At 36.5% G+C, this 18,219-nt stretch overlaps 1 protein-coding gene across 1 annotated transcript in view; it reads left to right on the plus strand.

Annotated features, from left to right (window-relative positions):
- The window catches only part of LOC150079443 (uncharacterized), a 227,911-nt gene that overhangs the window by 159,008 nt on the left and 50,684 nt on the right, over positions 1-18,219 (plus strand). Inside the window, exon 15 of the mRNA XM_090383422.1 lies at positions 10,781-11,940. Coding sequence (XP_090239548.1) covers positions 10,781-11,940 — 1,160 coding nt within the window. The remainder of the gene's footprint in view (positions 1-10,780; positions 11,941-18,219) is intronic.

The following is an 18,219-nucleotide window of genomic DNA, read 5'->3' on the forward strand; positions in this document are numbered from 1 at the left end:
TATCACCTCTGAACACACTATAGTCACCATTTTGTACTAGCCCTACTATGTCAGCATTGGTTGGCTTAATCAATAGCCCAAATTTGTTTAATTTATTTATTTAAATTAAATTTTTATATTTTATAGCTTTTTAAAACCCTGACATCCCTTATATTTATTTAAGCATATTTTTTCTGTGAATTCCATTGTGACTGCTGATGGTTTGTACTCATGTCATCTTTTTTGTGCTTATTAATTAGGGGCCCACAAAGTGGGTGCAAGTGTGATTTTTTTTTTTTTTACCTATGCCACTGATCTGTGGTGCAATTCTGCAGCTCCCCCCCCCCCAAATCGTTAAGACTTCAAATAGCATTAGAAAAACCCTTACTCCACTTGTTTAAATAATAAATAAAATAAATTTTCTGTTTATACTCCGGGACGACCAAACGGTCAGAGGAGTTCACAAGATAGACAGAATACAAGAAACGGCACCGTATTCAGCAATCACGGGCTTAAACCCCAGTCACTCAAGGCACGTGTACTTATGCACCTGCACGCCTGACCACTAGGCTACGGCTGCCATGAATTCCAGCTTTACAAAACCAATTCCTTATACTAACTAGAGCAGGGCTGGCCGAGAAAAACTTCTTCCTAAACGCCTTGTAGAGTCCCTAAGTCTAGAGTTAATCCACAAGGCTTCCATTATATAATCCCTCCTGTCATTTCTGCGTAAAATGTTCCAGACATAAGAACATTTTGCTCTGTTTTGTGATTTTTATTGCATGACATTATATTTCTTAACCAAGTCATTAATTCAAACATGACTGTTCCCTTATAATTGAATCTCCCAGTATGACTACCTCTTGGAACCAGATAATGATCCAGTCCTGTTTCTCAGTCAAGCCACCAGTTTGATTTTTCTGTAGGGCTTCATCTTGTTTCCTCAGAGACTCACTCCCATCAAATACTTTATCATGTTTTAATTTCAAGTCATTGCACTCCCTGTATTTTGCACACAGGAATGAATCTCTATCACTAGAGAAAGTTCTATGTGTATGTGGCAGCAAGTTCAAGTGAAATGGGTATGACTTGTGGGCCAATCATCATTATAATTCCTCAATGAGTTATAACATCCACAGATACGTTATGCATGTGCTTTTTTTTTTTCCCTCTTTTTTTTTTTTAGTTGAAACAATGCCAAACGGGCTAGCCGGGTGGGTAAAGTGCCTGCCTGGAAACCTAAAGGTCATGGGTTCGAATCCCACCTCAGGCTTGGAGCAGAGTAAATGCAAAAAATTTACCTTGATCAGTTAGTTATCTTTAAAAATGTCCCAGTTAAAAATTAAATTAGACTAATGCTACAATATGTTAAATAAAATTAAAATTTAGTTCTGTTAAAACTAGTTATATCAAGTTGCATACACTAAACTGATGAGTCACATATTGTACTTAACCTTAAATTTCTAGGTAACACTAAGAAATTTAGAGTTTGTATTCCTTGCAACCTGCCCATACTAGTGAGAGCCCTGGTGACTAGGTATGTTAATTAAAGAAATTGGCTGGGTCATAAAGATTGTTATTAGATATTGGTGAAAAACTAGAATTTATGATAGAAATAAACAATACACTCCTGCCCTTGATTTACTATAATATCTCAGAGTGCTGGAAATATTAGGTATTAGTCAGTTAAAAGTTTACAAAGAAAGGAGCTTTAGTTTAAGTATTCCATGTATTCCAGTAGTATGATGACAAGTTAGGTTAAAGTCCTAGAAATTGTTTATGGATTTGAGTGGGGGGAAAATTTATATACACTGTTTTACATTAGGAACATCTGTCTAGTATCTGGTTGCACAACCTTTAGCATACAGCATAGCCTGGATACATTGAAGCATTGGCCTCACTAAGTGCTAGAGGATGTTCTCATGTATGGCAACCCAACCTCACAGCAGTATACAACTGCCAGTTATACAGGGTTGTTATATTTAATTATAACAACCCTGTATAACTGGCAGTTGTATACTGCCGTATCCCTCTGTAGAGGGCTCTGGAGCGAGTTCTAAGACTCATACTGAAGAGAAATTTGGACAACAGGTACAATAAAGAATGCACTCAGCATTTATTGGGAAAAAAAATTAGTTACGAAATTGTCACTGCATGGTGCTGTGGCAATGCAAATCACTTGAACAGCACTAAAATTGTTCAATGTGTTCTTCATTTTGGTTGACAACAGTTTCCATTCGAAGAACAGCATTTTCTACAGCAGAACGTAACATGTCAACTGGAATAATCAGCACATGAAGTCTAATGCTGTCCTTCAGATCTGCCAGAGTTTGACATCCTTCCCGGTGCACCTGGTTCTTCAAAAAAAACCCCACAACCAGAGGTCGCATGGGGTGAAATCCAGTGATCGGGGTGGGGATGGCCAAGGTGTCTGGAAACAGCTGTTGTTGACCCGTTCATCTGTAAAGTGTTGCCTTAGCAATCTTTGGACACAACGGTGTATACCACCGTTGTGTCACCACCATCTTTTAACATGCAAGATGGTGGCGCACCATCTTGCATGAATATGGTATCCTGAAGGCACCCATGTTGTTGCAGCTCTGGTATTGCGAAATTTGCCAACATTTCATAATATCACTGTCCAGTGGCGGAACAGGTGCAGGATCTAGTCGGTGTTACCTGTTCAAAAAAATGTGGCCGTAAATCCACACCACACTGTCACTTTTGGAAAATGCAATGGGACCTCTTGGATAACTCATGGGTTTTCTGTTGCCCAAATGCGACAGTTGTGCATATTCTTTTGTCCATTTAAGCAGAAGTGGGCTTCATCACTCCAAAGGATGTTCCATGGCCAAGTGATATCCAAAGTCATTTGCACCAGAAACTGAAGTGCATATGTGAAACGAATATCTGCATCACCATGCTTTATCTGCTGTAGCATGTTCATCTTGTAAGGATAGTACCGCAACACCTGACGCATTACTAGCCTTACAGTGGAATGTGGCATGTCCACTTCATGAGAAACAGCTGACACACTTGCGCTACCACATGGAGATTGACTTGATAAATCCACGACAGCCATAGCGAGATCTTCAACAAGAGAGGAGTCCACTCATTTTCAACCTCTACCTGGTTGAATGCCAAGATGTCCTGTCGCTTCAAATTTTGCAGTCATTTTGCCAGACAGCACAAATAGTCATAGGTCCACACCTTATGCGCTTCTGATGCCGGAATTCTCTGATAGCCACAGCTGGATTGTTGCTGTTCTGATAGTACAACTTCACTGCTGTAGTGCAGGCAAACATCTACTGTATGATTTTGAAGAGACTGCTTTGCTTTTATACAGTACAGTAGAACCGAGTAGTGGTGCTGTGGCAATAACTTATGATTATTAATTACGTAACTAAGATAGTTACGCACCATACAGTGACAAATTTTGTAACTAATTTCTTTTTTCCCAATAAATGGTGAGTGCATTCTTTATTGTACCTGTTGTCCCAATTTCTCTTCAGTACAAGCCTTAGAACTCACTCCAGAGCCCTCTACATAGGGATACTTTAATTTTAACAACCCTACAATGGTACTTGATCCAAGCACCAAACTGCCCATGCCCACAGATTGTTCAAATGGACTATATCAGATACAATGTTTCAGTGTCGCAAAGCTAGAGAGCATTACCGATTGGAGAAAACTGTGTGGTAGTAAACACAACTTGCTATCAATAACTGAAAATAACACATGCCAGTCAACACATGCATATAATTTGGTTTAACTCAATTCATGAATTTTTCCTAATTGTGCGATAATTAACAGAGATTTCTGGAATTTTTGGTGGAGAAATCAAAGAAAACATTTTCAAAAACAGCCATTAAGAGTTTCAATTCTGTGAACAGAGTAGATGAATTGACTTTACCACCGTTCCATGGTAGTGAAATCAATTTGCCCCTTCAAAACCGTGCTGCTGGAAGAGTCCATTGCATTGGGGGTGCATAATGATGAAGGAATGCAGATGGTCTGCAAAGATGGACACGTAACCTGGACCATTCAGAGATGAGTCTAGATTCACGAGAGGTCCCAACGTGTGCCAGTTGAACACGCCCCAGACCATTACTGACTGTCCACCTGCCTGAGCGGTTGCTTGTTGACATGACGGGTGCATAGTTTCATGTGGTTTCTGCCATATATGCAGCCTCCCATCCACTAGATATAACTGGAAACAGGACTCATTGGACCAGGAGACCCGTCTCCAAGGTCCAGTGCCAATGTCCTTTCGCCCAGTTGAGCCGTAGAGTCCTGTGTCGTGGTGTTAGCAATGGGACTCTAGTGGGTCAGCTGCTCCCATAACCTATTGTGGCTAATGATTGCCTAATGGTCTTGGTGGAGATGTTTCTGGCACCTCCTTCATTGAAGTCAGTGGTGATTTGTGCCATGTTTGCCCACGGCACTATCCACAATGAGATATTATTCTGGAAATGGCATATTCCAGATACACTCTTGATATTGTTCAACAGGGATAGTGCAATTTCTGTACCATCTCCACGATAGGGTGACCCATGTGTCAGACACCCACTTTCATCCCTCTTTCACTCATGACATTTATCCATACTGACATTGAATTACCGTCTACATGAATGCAGTGATGCAGTGTACCTGTATACCTGCCAAGTGATGGGTTCATCCACAAGTGAGAGGGGTGACAGCATCACGTTGCCCAGAATTCTGTCCTTTCGGTGTACAGTGTAACTCTAATGGAAACTCTTGCACCTTATACAGCTGCAATAAAATTATCAAAAAAGTTGCTTGTATATTCATTGGAAACATGAAATGGCATGACTTCAAAAAGAATACAAAACAGTTTTACTGGGCAATAAATTGATTACACCGTTCTAAATAGAAATTACTTTTATCTAAGAGGAGATACTGTTAATAATTTACACTTGTCACATGTTTCATTGTGCATTTCACTAAAAATGTACTGTAAATAGTGCGCTAATTTAACAACTTCTATGTACTGATTTAAATTGCTAAATATGGAATAAAAGCTGTAAGTATTCCATTTTTATCCATTTCACTTTCAAAAGGCAGGGCATTATGAATTCGGAAAAATTCCTAAAGTTGAAATACAAGTTGATAAATCAAATGTCCATTGCCGGAACGTTACATTACATTCTCATTAGCATTAGTAGAGGCATATGATGCAAGAAAGCAAGCTTATGCAACATCAGCCAAAAAAAAAAAAAACATTCCCATTTCACCCCTCCATTCGTTCCAAATGGCTGTATTTATTTAGGCTATTAGCTTCCTTATAAATTTATTTACTCAGCCTTAAATTTATTTAGGCTATTAGCTTCCACAACAAAAGATGGAAGCCTGTTCCACCAATCAACTACCCGCTGGCTAAAGACAAATTTAAGAACATCTATTCTACAACTGCCTTTCTTCAATTTGAATCTGTGTCCCCTCAGGTTCTTAATCTGAGCAAGAGGAAGAATCACATCAGCATTCGGCTTGCTCAACCCATTCAAGGCTTTATACACCTCAATCAGATCATCTCGCAGGTGCCTACTCTCTCCAGGCACTGCAATTTGCAGAACTTAAGCCTTTCTTGGTAAGAGCACCCATTTGTTCCCCTTACCAATCTTGTTGCCCTTCTTTGTACTCATTCTAGCAACTCTATATCCTTCCTAAAATGAGGTCTCCGGACCTTTACACAGTACTAGGTGTAGCCTGATCATTGCCTTGTATAACAGGATAATCACCTTCCTGTCCCTGCTAGCAAAATTCCTATATATCATTGACAAGACTCCATGACCTGCCCTAGTAGCCATCTGCACTGCTCAGAAAATTTCATATTTGACTGCACAATTACCCCCAGGTATTTTTCACTTTCCACTTCCCTGAGTGTAGTACCACAGAGTTGGTTATCCCTACCCATATGCAGTACTTTGCATTTGTCAATGTTAAAACTTCAGTTGCCACTTCTCAGCCCACTTTCCCAACTTATCTAGATCCAGTTACTGTCTTTACTGTCGTTAACAACCCTGCCAACCTTTGTATCTTCTACAAATTTGCACATTATACCTTCATCAATATCATTGATAAATATACAAAACAACAATGGGCCCAACACCAACCCCTGGGGAACTCCACTAACAACATTTGTCCACGAAGAGCAGTGTCCATTGATTACCACTCTCTGTCGTCTCCCACTCAACCATCCCTTTATCCATTGTAACAACTTACCCTTAATGCCATACCTTTCCAATTTGTACAGCATTCTTCCATGTGCAACAGTATCAAAAGCTTTCCTTTGATACTGAAATCCAAGTATATGATATCAAAATTATTTTTGGCATTCAGTTCCTTTGTGACCACATCATAGTATCCAATCAAATTAGTCAGACAAGACTTCCCTTTAACAAATTCATGCTGTGTCTTTACTATTACTGCAGTCTTGTCTAGATGATCCTGCAGTGCTCCTTTAACCAGTGATTCCATTATTTTCCCCAGAACACAAGTTAAACTAATGGGTCTGTAGTTAGTTGTGTCACCTTTTGAACCCCCTTTGTGAATTGTTGATACATTTGCACAGCTCCAGTACATGGGGACCTCCCCTGAATCCAAGGAAGCTCTCGTAATTATGGCTAAGGGTTTGCTTACTTCTTTTGCTGCCTGCTTTAATATAACTGGATAGATCCTGTCCACCCCAGTTCCCTTCCTTATGTTTAACTGAAGCAATTTCTCCTCCACTTTGCTCTCAGTTATTACAAAATCACTTAGCTCCCTGTTAGCATTTGATAAACTTCTGGCACTGCCCTCACTGAATGACTCCTCATGTGTGAATGTAGATGCAAAACATCATTCAGTTTGTCAGCTACCTGAGCATGATCATCAATAACGAATCCATCTATGTTAAGTGGTCCAATCTGATTCATCCCTTTCCTTCTAGTGTTTATATAAGTAAAGAACTCTTTGCTGTTTTTCTTTGCATCCTTTGCCAAAGATTTCTCGTAATCTGCCTTCGCCTGCCTATCCTCCTTTGTGACTTGATTACAGACTAGTTTATACCTGCCATAGGCTTCTGTGTCATCTGATACTTTATATGCATCCCATACATTCTTCTTCTCTGCTATGTCTCATTAATTCATCTGACATCCATTTAGGGCTAAATCTTGAACAGTATTTCTTAGTTGGAATGAAAAACCTAGTAGCCTCCAAAATTAAGTCCCTGAAGGCTTCCCATTTAGAATTCAACGTTGGTAATATCATCAGTTGATCTCACTATACAGAATTTAAAAACTAGTCTGAGTCCACTGTAGTCACCTTTACGAAAGCAAAAGCCCTTCCCTTTAGCCTTGATGGTAGTTACATTTTTAAGTAATTCCCACATCAGTACATTGTCATCACTGTCACTCAGTCTCATTAATTCAAATTCTTAATGCATGAATTCTTAATTCTGCAAATTCTTAATGCATGAATAAACACTGCTGATAATCAGATCAAGTATTACTCCCTCTGGTTGCCTCTTGAACATGTTGCTGTTGAAAACCGTCATTAATAAATCCACAAAAGTCTTGCTAGTATGCGAGTGACCAATCCACAAGTTCTAGTCAATATCTGGAAAGTTAGAATCCCCTATTATAAGACATTCTGATTTACTGGCCCACTCTATTTCTCCGCACAATTGTTCATTATACTTATCAGATTCATTAGGCCTATAACACACACCTACTCTCAATTTTCCTTTGCCAGTGCTTATTTCACACTACACAGACTCAACATTGCATTGTCCACAAACATCAATTGGATGCACTTCCTTAGATTTTATGTGTTTCTTAACTAACAGCATAACCCCTCCTCCCTTCCTGTCCTGTCCTGTTCTGTCTTGTCTGTCTTTCCTGCACACATTGTACTCCCCAAATCCCAATTCTGCACTGCTTATATCTGTGTGACACCACATCTCTGATATCCCAACAATATCTGCCTTTGATGTCTTGACTAGCACTTCAAGCTCATCAAATTTATTAAACTTAAACTTAAAAATATCAAAATTAAACTCATCAAACTAGACTCCTAGCATTGGTGTACATGCAAGTATACATGCACCTGTTCCTACTCTTAGTTACCCTAACATAGCCCATGCATTTACTTGTTCCACTTACTCCCAGCAGTCCTGGAAATCTCCATTACCTTGCTTTCCAGGCTGCTGTTCATTCTAATAGAAGCAGTGCAAGAATCACTTTTGCCTCTGCCACTGTTAACCTTTTAGTCTGTGCACCCCCCCCCCCCCAAGCCAGCAGATTTCCAACCCTAATGCTGCCTCGATAACATCAGCAAATATACTTGCACCCTTTCTATTTAATTGTACCCCATCACTGTAGAAGCACTCTCTCATGTCAACAAGCACAGACCAGGCTGAAAAAAATTTTACCCCTTGAGCCTTGCACAATCTCTCCAGTGCCGAATTGATCGACAAGGCTCTCATCATATACTCCCTTCTATCGTGTCTGGGCAGAATTGCAGACACTTTCACATTCAACCCTAACTCACGACTTTTTTTCAACATTGACTTACTTGTTGAGTAAGGTATATTAGTTTTTTACTGAATCAAATGTATGACTTCAAAACAGTAATTTTCTCTTTATGATATAATCTAATTTCTGTCGTCCTTGTTTATTTTGGTTACGCTGATTTCTTCAAAATTAATATTAACTGAAAGTAAATCAGTGTTCTATACACTATTATATTATTATTTGGACATTTTAGTATATTCTGTTTCATAGTAATCGAAAAAGAGAGTGGCTGCTAAAATGAAAAATTTTTAACCATGTAAGTATTCCATTGCTTGTATGTACATATGTTTTCTCGATTCATTTATACTGCTGTATATATTTCCTTGTATCCTGTATCTCTCTCATAAATGTTTTGTGGGTTTCCAGTGGATGCTAAGTTTAATGCTTCAGTTCATTTATCAATGTTAAATCAATTAAAATAAAATTAAATTAAAATAAAATAAAATACAAGAGGAGAAAGATCAAAATCTCCAAAGTCATTTCCTGCAATAACAAAAACCTATTAGCTGTTATTGACAGGCTTTTAGTACTTTTATCATTTAATACTTTCCTTTCTTCAACTTCCCCTAATCATTTATGCTTTGTTTATGAGAAAGAAACAAATTACCTTTATGTTAATTTATTTTATTTATTTATTTATTTTTAATCAGAGGTTGAATTTGCTGCTTCATTGCCCAAAATAAAATTCATAAAAAGTTGTTGGCTTACTCCAGTATTATTCCAAAGACTTGCAATTTTTGCAGGAATTGCAATCTTGTGTGATAATTATATTAACTGATTTCTCATTGTGTAGAAAATGTCTCTAATATCTCATATTATGAAGTGTGTGATAGAGACATTTTCACAATAATGTGAACTCCTTCACAACATTGTGAGATGTTATATATAATAAATATAATATATGTAATCATATATATAATCTTGATGAGGTGACAACAATTGCCAAAACAGCTGTCTGAAAATTACATTTTGTATTGATAATGTGGTTAATAGTCATCTTTTCATAACCTGGTTTAATATTGTTCTGTCGATTAGCAGGGTTTATTCTTAAGGAAATTCTTTTATCATGACTGGGAAAGACTAGATAATTTGAGTCCCAGCCCCTGGCATTTTCTTAATATTGGTGGTGGAGGATGTGAGGGTTTAAACTGATATTAGCAAAGGCATATGATGCAAGAAAGCAAGCTTATATAGCATCAACCAGAAAAGAAAAAAAAACTTCACTTTTCATCCATTAACTCCAAATGTTTGTCCAGTTCTGCCTTGAATTTATTTTAGCTGTAAACTTCTACAGTGACAGATGGAAGTTTGTTCCAGCAATCAACCACCCGCTGGCTAAAGACAAATTTCCGCACATCTATTCTACAACTGTCTTTCTTCAGTTTGAATTTATGTCCCCTCAGGCAACTAATCTGAGCAAGAGGAAGAATCCCATCAGCATTGAGCTTGCTCAAACCATTCAAGGCCTTATACACTTCATTCAGATCACTTCACAGGTGCCTAGTCTCCAGGCACTGCAATTTGCAGAACTTAAGCCTTTCTCTGTAAGAGCAACCCGTTGTTTCATTCACCAGTCTTGTTACCCTTCTCTGTACTCCTTCCAGCAGCTCTACATCCTTCCTAAAATGAGGCAAGGAATAATCACCTCCTTATCTCTGCTAGAAAAATTCCTGTATATCATTGACAAAACATCATGTTTGAACATCATCTTAATGCTAAGCAATCTCTTCTTACTTATAACCCTTTCCACCTCTGAAGAAAACGGGACACTTCCCAGCAGAAATATCTGGTGAACTGATGAATAGCCTTTTTAGTGACATAGATTTTAGTAACCTGTATATCCACATACTATACATTTTCTTGCTTACCAACCGAATTCTGTTTCAGTATAGAAATTACTATGTTCTTACTTGGCCAGTCCAACCTTCATTTCCGACAGATGAGTCCTAAGTTTTTCTGCTATCTATAGGTTTTTACAAACACTTTGTAGCTGTTTTTTTTTGAACAACTCATTATATTATTTCTTATTTCTAACAGTGCATGCTTGCGTGATATTCAAATATTATAAATATACACTGCAGTGAATATTAATTTTATTGTATACTGTTAATAAAAATATCATTCTAAATATAGTTTTGCATTTTCTTATACTTTATATATTCTCTTTCTAAATAAATGTGCATATTTTAATTTCATTTTAATTCAATGGGCTTTTATTTTTACTCCAGAACTAGCTATTGAGCCTTCTGCTGATGAAGAATTATCGGACAAGGCTATTGAAGAATTTAGTTCTAGTGGTCATTTGCAAGTAGTGATATCATCTCATACAGAATCGTGTGGCGAAGAAATCAAAAATGGGAAAGAAATGGCAGTGATTGTGGAGAGCATCGAGGATGACTACTCTATGAATAGTGATGAAAGACAGGGGCAACTGATCATGCAAACAGAAACAAATTTAGAAGATATAGGTGGAATTACAGAAAGTGTAGAAATTGTAAAACCTGAAGAGATATCAAATTCAGTTCAACAACAGGAAAAAGTGAAAGAAGTAGAGCAGCTAAGCTTAGAGGAGAAAGAAAATATTCATAACACTATAGAAGATAAAATTGAATCAATAGAAAATGTTGACATCGTACCAACTGAAGAAAATCCCAGTGATGATCAGATTCTTATTAACACTGAAGGTGAACAATCAATAAAAAATAATAGTGATATTAAGGACACAGAAATTGTGGTAAAGAATGAAGGAAATCAGATTATAGAAAACAACCAAGAATCTCAAAATGCAGAGATATTTGAATCACACGAAAATGCACCTGTGCCCTTGGAAATTGAAAATTCTGAAAACCCAGAAGGTAATGAACAAGAAATTGCTGTGCAAAAGATTGCAGCAGAAGATCCAAAAGATAATGGATTAAATAATGATCCCATTCATGAAATGAGTCACGAAAAGGTTGAAAGTAATAGCCAGCCATTAGAACAATTTTCAGTTATTCCTGTTGTCACTCAAAATAAGCATGGACAAAATACTGCAATTCCCAAAGAATTAACTATGGAAGATATACCTACTGATAGTCAGTTAGCTGCATTGGGCTTCCCTAGCAAATTAGGACATTTTTGCTTTGATTGTGATGCAGTTATCAAAAATTATGCACTCTATTATCTTCATATGCATAACATGCATAAACAAGAAAAGAGGTTTCAGTGTATTTTGAGTAGCTGTCAGCATACTTTTAAAAATCATTTAGCCTTTCAGCGACACACTCAACGACACAACCAAAAATCTGACAACTTTTGTAGTATGTGTGATAAGGTATTTGGTGATGCTGAAGAAATGAGGGATCATCTCATTAGTCCAGAACATGCCAACACATATATGCGAGTGCAGGTTAGTCTTTGCTTTCATCAGTTTATAGAGAATTTCTTGATTAATGTATTTAATGAAAGTATTTTGGAATTAAATGACTCATTGCCCACCCTCTCTGTGAACTTCATCGTTGGTAATTGACCACTGACAAAAGTTCCCAGAGAGTGACCACAACATTTAGTTTTATCTGGTTACTTATTTTAAATTACTAGTTAGCCTATATATATATATATATATCCTCATTATGCTTGTGTATGTGCAAATTAGAAGTTCAAAAAAGCCTAGTGCAAAACCAGCCTGATAAAAAAATTATTTTATTTTCTCCTAACGCTGTAGATCCCATTGTGGGAATAGGGACAATTCTGTCAGTTGTTTATAAAGGAAAGGGATTGAAATATATTTTTGATGATATTTTGGTAGTTTTTTGTTATGCTTTTCTGCAAATTGGAATCCATGATTTGCCCATTGTTACAAGTGTGAAATTATTTGGATCAGCTTTGTGCTAAGTATCCATGGATTGGCAAAATTTTATCTTTGTTCATATCTGTTTAGGAGCAAGATCTTGTGAAAGAATTTGAGGAGGGTCCCAGAAAGTAGCTTTAAAGTGTTTTAATGGATAATTTCATTATCACAATATATATAAAAGTGGCTGTGTACAAGTTTCAGGCATATAACATTAAACTTTTTCATTACAATAATATATGCCAGTGCTATTCAACCAGTATGAATGGCCCACACTTGGATGTATAAGGTTTAGTTTGGGGATTTGGGGTGGATAGCTTACATGGAGTGGATGGATGGATGGATTGATTGATGAGATCAGCCATCTCCTCTTTCTTTCACTCCTTCCCTCTTGACAAAAAAAAAAATCCTGATTTTTTTTGAATTTGTGGATATTTTTAAGTATTTTTTTTAAAATATTAGTAGTATTTTTAAAAAAAAAAATTTCCTGTTTTCAGTTTACTGATATAAAATAATGACTGGTGCATTTTTTACTGTAGTTATGCATGAAAGCTCGTGGTTCATAATAGTATTTTCTGCTCGCGTTACTCAAACTAAAGTGAGATTAAATCCAACTAAATTATGTAATGCTGTAGCAGAATTTTTATTGTGTCTGAATTTGCAACAGGTGGTCTTGGAATATACACAGAGAACTGCTAGTTAATTTCTCTAATTCATTTGCATTGTCAGTGCATTTTGAGAGTATAATTGCATGTAGCTAGAAATAAATTATAATGCATACTTTTATCTATATGCCGTTAAGTCAGCTTCAGTGAAGCCTTTCATCAAAGTAAATGAGTATTTCTCAAGGATAGAAAAGGCAGATAGCCCAGAAAGGGTTGAAATAGTTAAGGTTTTATTGTATATATATATATATATATAATGTGATGTAAAAGTTAGGCAAAAGTAATAAAAATAAATAAATATGAATATGCAGCTATCATTAGAGGCAGCAAATGCACATCCTCCACATGAAGCCTAATTATATCTGATAATTAAAATAAATGATATTTAAAATAAAAAACATCAGCCAGTAGTACGGCAAAAATGCAGAGCGAAACGAAACGCAAAATAATATAAAATAAACTAACAGATATTTTAGTTTTTGTAGTTTCTTTAACCCCTTTTTGGTGATATTTCACGTCTTTTGGAACTGGTACCTTCGAGGGGGGTACCGCTAAATTATATATAATTGGCATTATTTTAAATTTACATCGTTTTTATTAATTGGGTTTAATGACTAAATTATACAGGGGATTATTGACTACCTTTTTGTCTTATTATTTCTACTTTCCCTTCCCTGTTAGTTTATTTTATATTATTTTGCGTTTCGTTTCGCTCTGCATTTTTGCCGTACTACTGGCTGATGTTTTTTATTTTAAATATCATTTATTTTAATTATCAGATATATATATATATATAGATATATATATATATATATACTGGGTTCTATGTATAGTAGACCCTCTAAATCTGGAAAGACAGGGACATGACCCTTGTTGCATTACTGAGACCCGGTATTGTATAAAAATGTTAGTGGTAAATTATAGAAATCATCAGCTACTGTAGAAAGATTATACAATTTTTGATGGATTCCAAAGCACGATAGCAAAGATAGTATACGAGTTGACCTGACCTAGCATGCTGACAGATAAGGTTTAAAGTACTGCCTGCCTTACATATGGATTTTTTTAAAAAGAATATTAAACTTATAATTATAATACTAACTCCTAACATTTACCAATACACATTCTTAAAAACTGTCAAAATTTTAAAAATATTTTATCACCAAATTGAAGATACAAGTAATATAAATGTCAAAAATAAGGTTCCAATTTAACTTTTGGTGGTTAGTTTATTTAATCTGTAAATTCCATTTTGTGTAGCATGATTTTATATATATATATAAAAATCCACGAGATTCGAGGTCTGGTGAGTACAGAGACCATGCAGTTGATCTACCTTGAATTATTCAATAGTCAGGATAATGATTGTGAATTGTTGATGCTGAGACTGAATGATTCTGTGAGGATTTTCTTCTATCAACAGATGTTGATTATGAAAATCAACAGTGCAGTCTGTCCTCGTATAGCACGATAGTTGTGTTCCTAGAAACCCTCGTGTGATGCAAAATCATGCAATATAAACAACAGGCCCTATGGGAAAAGTGGGGTTAGGTGCCGACCACCCAAGATTGAACACACATTTGGAACCAAAACATTACCAAACACAATAAATAATCGGGTAATTTTAATCGTTATAAAATACTTACGTATTTTATAACGATTAAAATACGTAATAAAAAATAATATATATATTTTTTATTATAATATAAATAATAAAAAATATTTATTTTTTTATTATTTATTATATTATAATAAAGTATTTTTAGTATTTTTTTAATACTAAAAAAGTATTTTTTACGAATAAAATACTTACGTATTTTATAATACGTAAGTATAAATTATAATACGTAAGTCGTAATAAAATCCTTGCGTATTTTATTATGTAATAAAATATTGCTAATGCTTTTGCTTCTATCGTAAGCAAACTAGTTTTTTGTTTGATTTTCTATCCAAACAGATAGAAAATCGAAAAACAGATAGAAAAGACAGCCGTTCCATCTCTTCCAATTCTTGTGTCTTAATCTAATGGATTTTAATTACACTTTGAGTTGTTTTTATTTTCTCTGCATTCTTTGTAATTTTCGGGGTTTCCTCATTTAGGTCTGTAGCACCTGCAATATCACATGGTCTTTCATTTCGCTCAAAGCGTTTCACAATTTCATATTTTTTCTCTATCGACAGAGGCAGACTGGCCATAAGCCTTATCCGGGAAATCCCGGTGGGCCGGAGGCCGGTGTGATTTTGGCCATAAACCGTAGTGTGAGGCCACTATAAATTTTCCCGGGTAAGAATTTTTGACCCAGTCCCGCCTCTGTTTATCGATATTGCTTTTTTTTTTCTCTCTCTGAATCTGCAGTGTCTTCGCCAGGACGCTTCCTTTTCACACCTTTTAAGTATTTTACTCATTTTTAAAGCACAATTACAAAACGAGGAGGCACGCTTAATACACATAAACAAAGCTGCGCGCGTGTAGCAACTGAATAAACAACACCATAAAGGCCGAGATACACTATTAACACCTCACATTTTACTAAAGCACATTTCTGGGGATTACTACCATAAAACAATTTCCAGTTGCATTTCTGCTAGTGGAATCTGTAATAAACTGGTCGTAAACTCGATCTAATTGCAATTGCAAATTATCGATAGCTGGAATTGTGTGGGTTTTTATGTTATTATGGTGAAATGTGTTTCCCCTTCACTGATATAAAACACATAAATACATTTCAGAATCTTCTTCATTCCTATCGTGTTGCGTTCAGTTGGGGTGATTCCACGTTCGACTGCCATTTCTCGTAAACACAAAGGCGAATCGTGCATAAGCGAATTCGGTTCGTGTTATATAAGATAACGTTCCCCTGTTTATAAATCGTGTATGATCGAATTCGTGTAATGTAAACACGTGTTATACGAGGACCGACTGTACTCTCCTTAGCCAACTGCTTCTCATCTGTAAAGAGAACGAATGAAATGAAGTGAAATAGGTATTGACCAACTCTCAAGGTAATTCTGAAATGTGGGCTACCCAATCATGCATAAACGACATTTGTCTTCATAGCAATACATGAGGACCAATCATATAATCACCATCGATACTAACCCAAATATTGTTAGTGAATCATTGCTGATGCTGGGATTGAATGAGTCTGGAGATTTTCTTCTGCCCACAAGTGTTGATTATGAAAATTGAGCAATACCGTCCCTGGCAGACTGCACCCTATCCGTAAAAATAACAAATGAAATTAAGTGAATTGAGAGTCAACACATTGCTGCATAAACCATTATCAGAATGCAATGCATGCTATAAAATTGTTTGGGAAACAGAGTGTGTGGATGATAAGGATCTAAGTGCTGCTCATGAAGCATTCTTCAGACTGTTGCCAGTGAAACATTTACACTAAACTTCTCATGCTGGTGTCTGAATTCTCTTCAGTTTGATTCAGAACCATTCTTCTAACTCAGGTACTCAGGCAGCCCTCCCCCAATCAGCATTCACAGGGGCATATGATCCATTTTCTCTGAGACTACAACCAGTGGCCTCAAACATTTTCGTGTCAGCACATTGTTATACAGGGTATGCTTCCTGATAGAGGCACCTGACTTCCCTGCCATTACCGTTTGAACAGCCATACAGCAAATGCTGAAATGCATATCTGACATTTTAGCATTTAAAGAATGTGTCATATCCATAAAAATCTGTAATGAGATTGAATAAAATTGAATAGCCCTGCTGACGATGTCACCATAAGTGACTATAATTCAGCAGGAAATAATTTCTGGGCTTTTGTTCGTTATGAACTTTTTTTCATCATTTTGGTGAGTGAAATTTTCTCCCCAGCCTTGGCCTCATATACAGGATAATTACATTTGACGCTGCTTCAGAATCAAACTCATACTCTGATATGAACAGTTCATTGATATACTCTGATATGAACAGTTCATTGATATACTCTGATATGAACAGTTCATTGATAAACTCTGATATATATTTCTTTCTTTGGAAGTAATGTAATTATGACTGACAACCAGTCATTCAAGCTGTGCATCATATAAACTTGAAAAGTGAGCTTATTTTTATTTTATTTATTATTATTTTTTTTTTATACTTAAGGTGCAAAAAATTTTAAGGCTCAAAAAACTTTCTTGGCAACAGAAAGTTTTTTGCTTTGGCAACCTTATCTCAAGATAATTTTTGCAAAGGGAAAGTGTCCTAAGGTGAACAGTATGCTAAACCGGCAATCAAAAAATGCATTCACAGTGACAATACTTGCCAGAGCAGAGCAATTTCTGGGATCATATCATAGCTTCAGTTCAGACATTGAAGTAACACTCGGGCTTTACTATAAATTATATTACCATAGGCCGTTTGTCTGGATTTATTGAGGTTCTACTGTACTTACAATTGTCAAAATAACAGCACTCAGTAAGGTGCAGCAGTGGTGTCCTCACGACTAGCATAGTGATTATGATCACCATTCTTCCATGCCAGGCCGACCGGGCTAGCCGAGTGGGTAAAGTACCTGCCCGGCAACCCAAAGGTCGCGGGTTCGATTCCCGCCTCGGGCTTGGATCAAAGTACTGCAAAAACCTTGGGAGGTGCAATATGGCCACAGAAGCCGATGCGCCAACAACTACCAAATCAAAAAAAAAAAATCTTCCATGCCATGTGGAAAAGGCTTGGATTTGAATGCCATGAGATGGAGAAATTTCTTAGGCTCTGTCCCCCCACCCCCTCCATAATACTGTGGCCAAATTAGTCAGTTTCAAGTGAGGGTTGCATGCTTTTATCTTTTAGAAACTGGCATTTTGTCCAGAAAACAAGCAGACAAACCAAAGAATGCACAAAGACAGAGGCTTCCTGGCCCTAGCTGCCTTGTACTTAACACATAACAATAACGGCACTTACAGAATACGTTCTAGATTACTGTTTTTGTTTAGTTTTTTTTATTTATATAATGCACCATTTTCCGAAAGTGCTGGATTTATGAGATGAGTTATTGCATGTAATGTGACATAATAGCTCCATGGTAGTGGAACAACAAGCTGTATTCCATTCTATTCAGGATGGGCCATGTTATTTAAAAACTTGTGAAATTCTGTTATACAATCGGTAAGGCCAGATATTGCCTGAGTGTGTTCACCCATTTGCACTAGTCCTTCACTGCTGTAGATT

This window comes from Mastigoproctus giganteus, chromosome 10, assembly GCF_048544385.1.
Source record: "Mastigoproctus giganteus isolate SK-2022 chromosome 10, ASM4854438v1, whole genome shotgun sequence".
Taxonomy (NCBI): Eukaryota; Metazoa; Arthropoda; class Arachnida; order Uropygi; family Thelyphonidae; genus Mastigoproctus; species Mastigoproctus giganteus.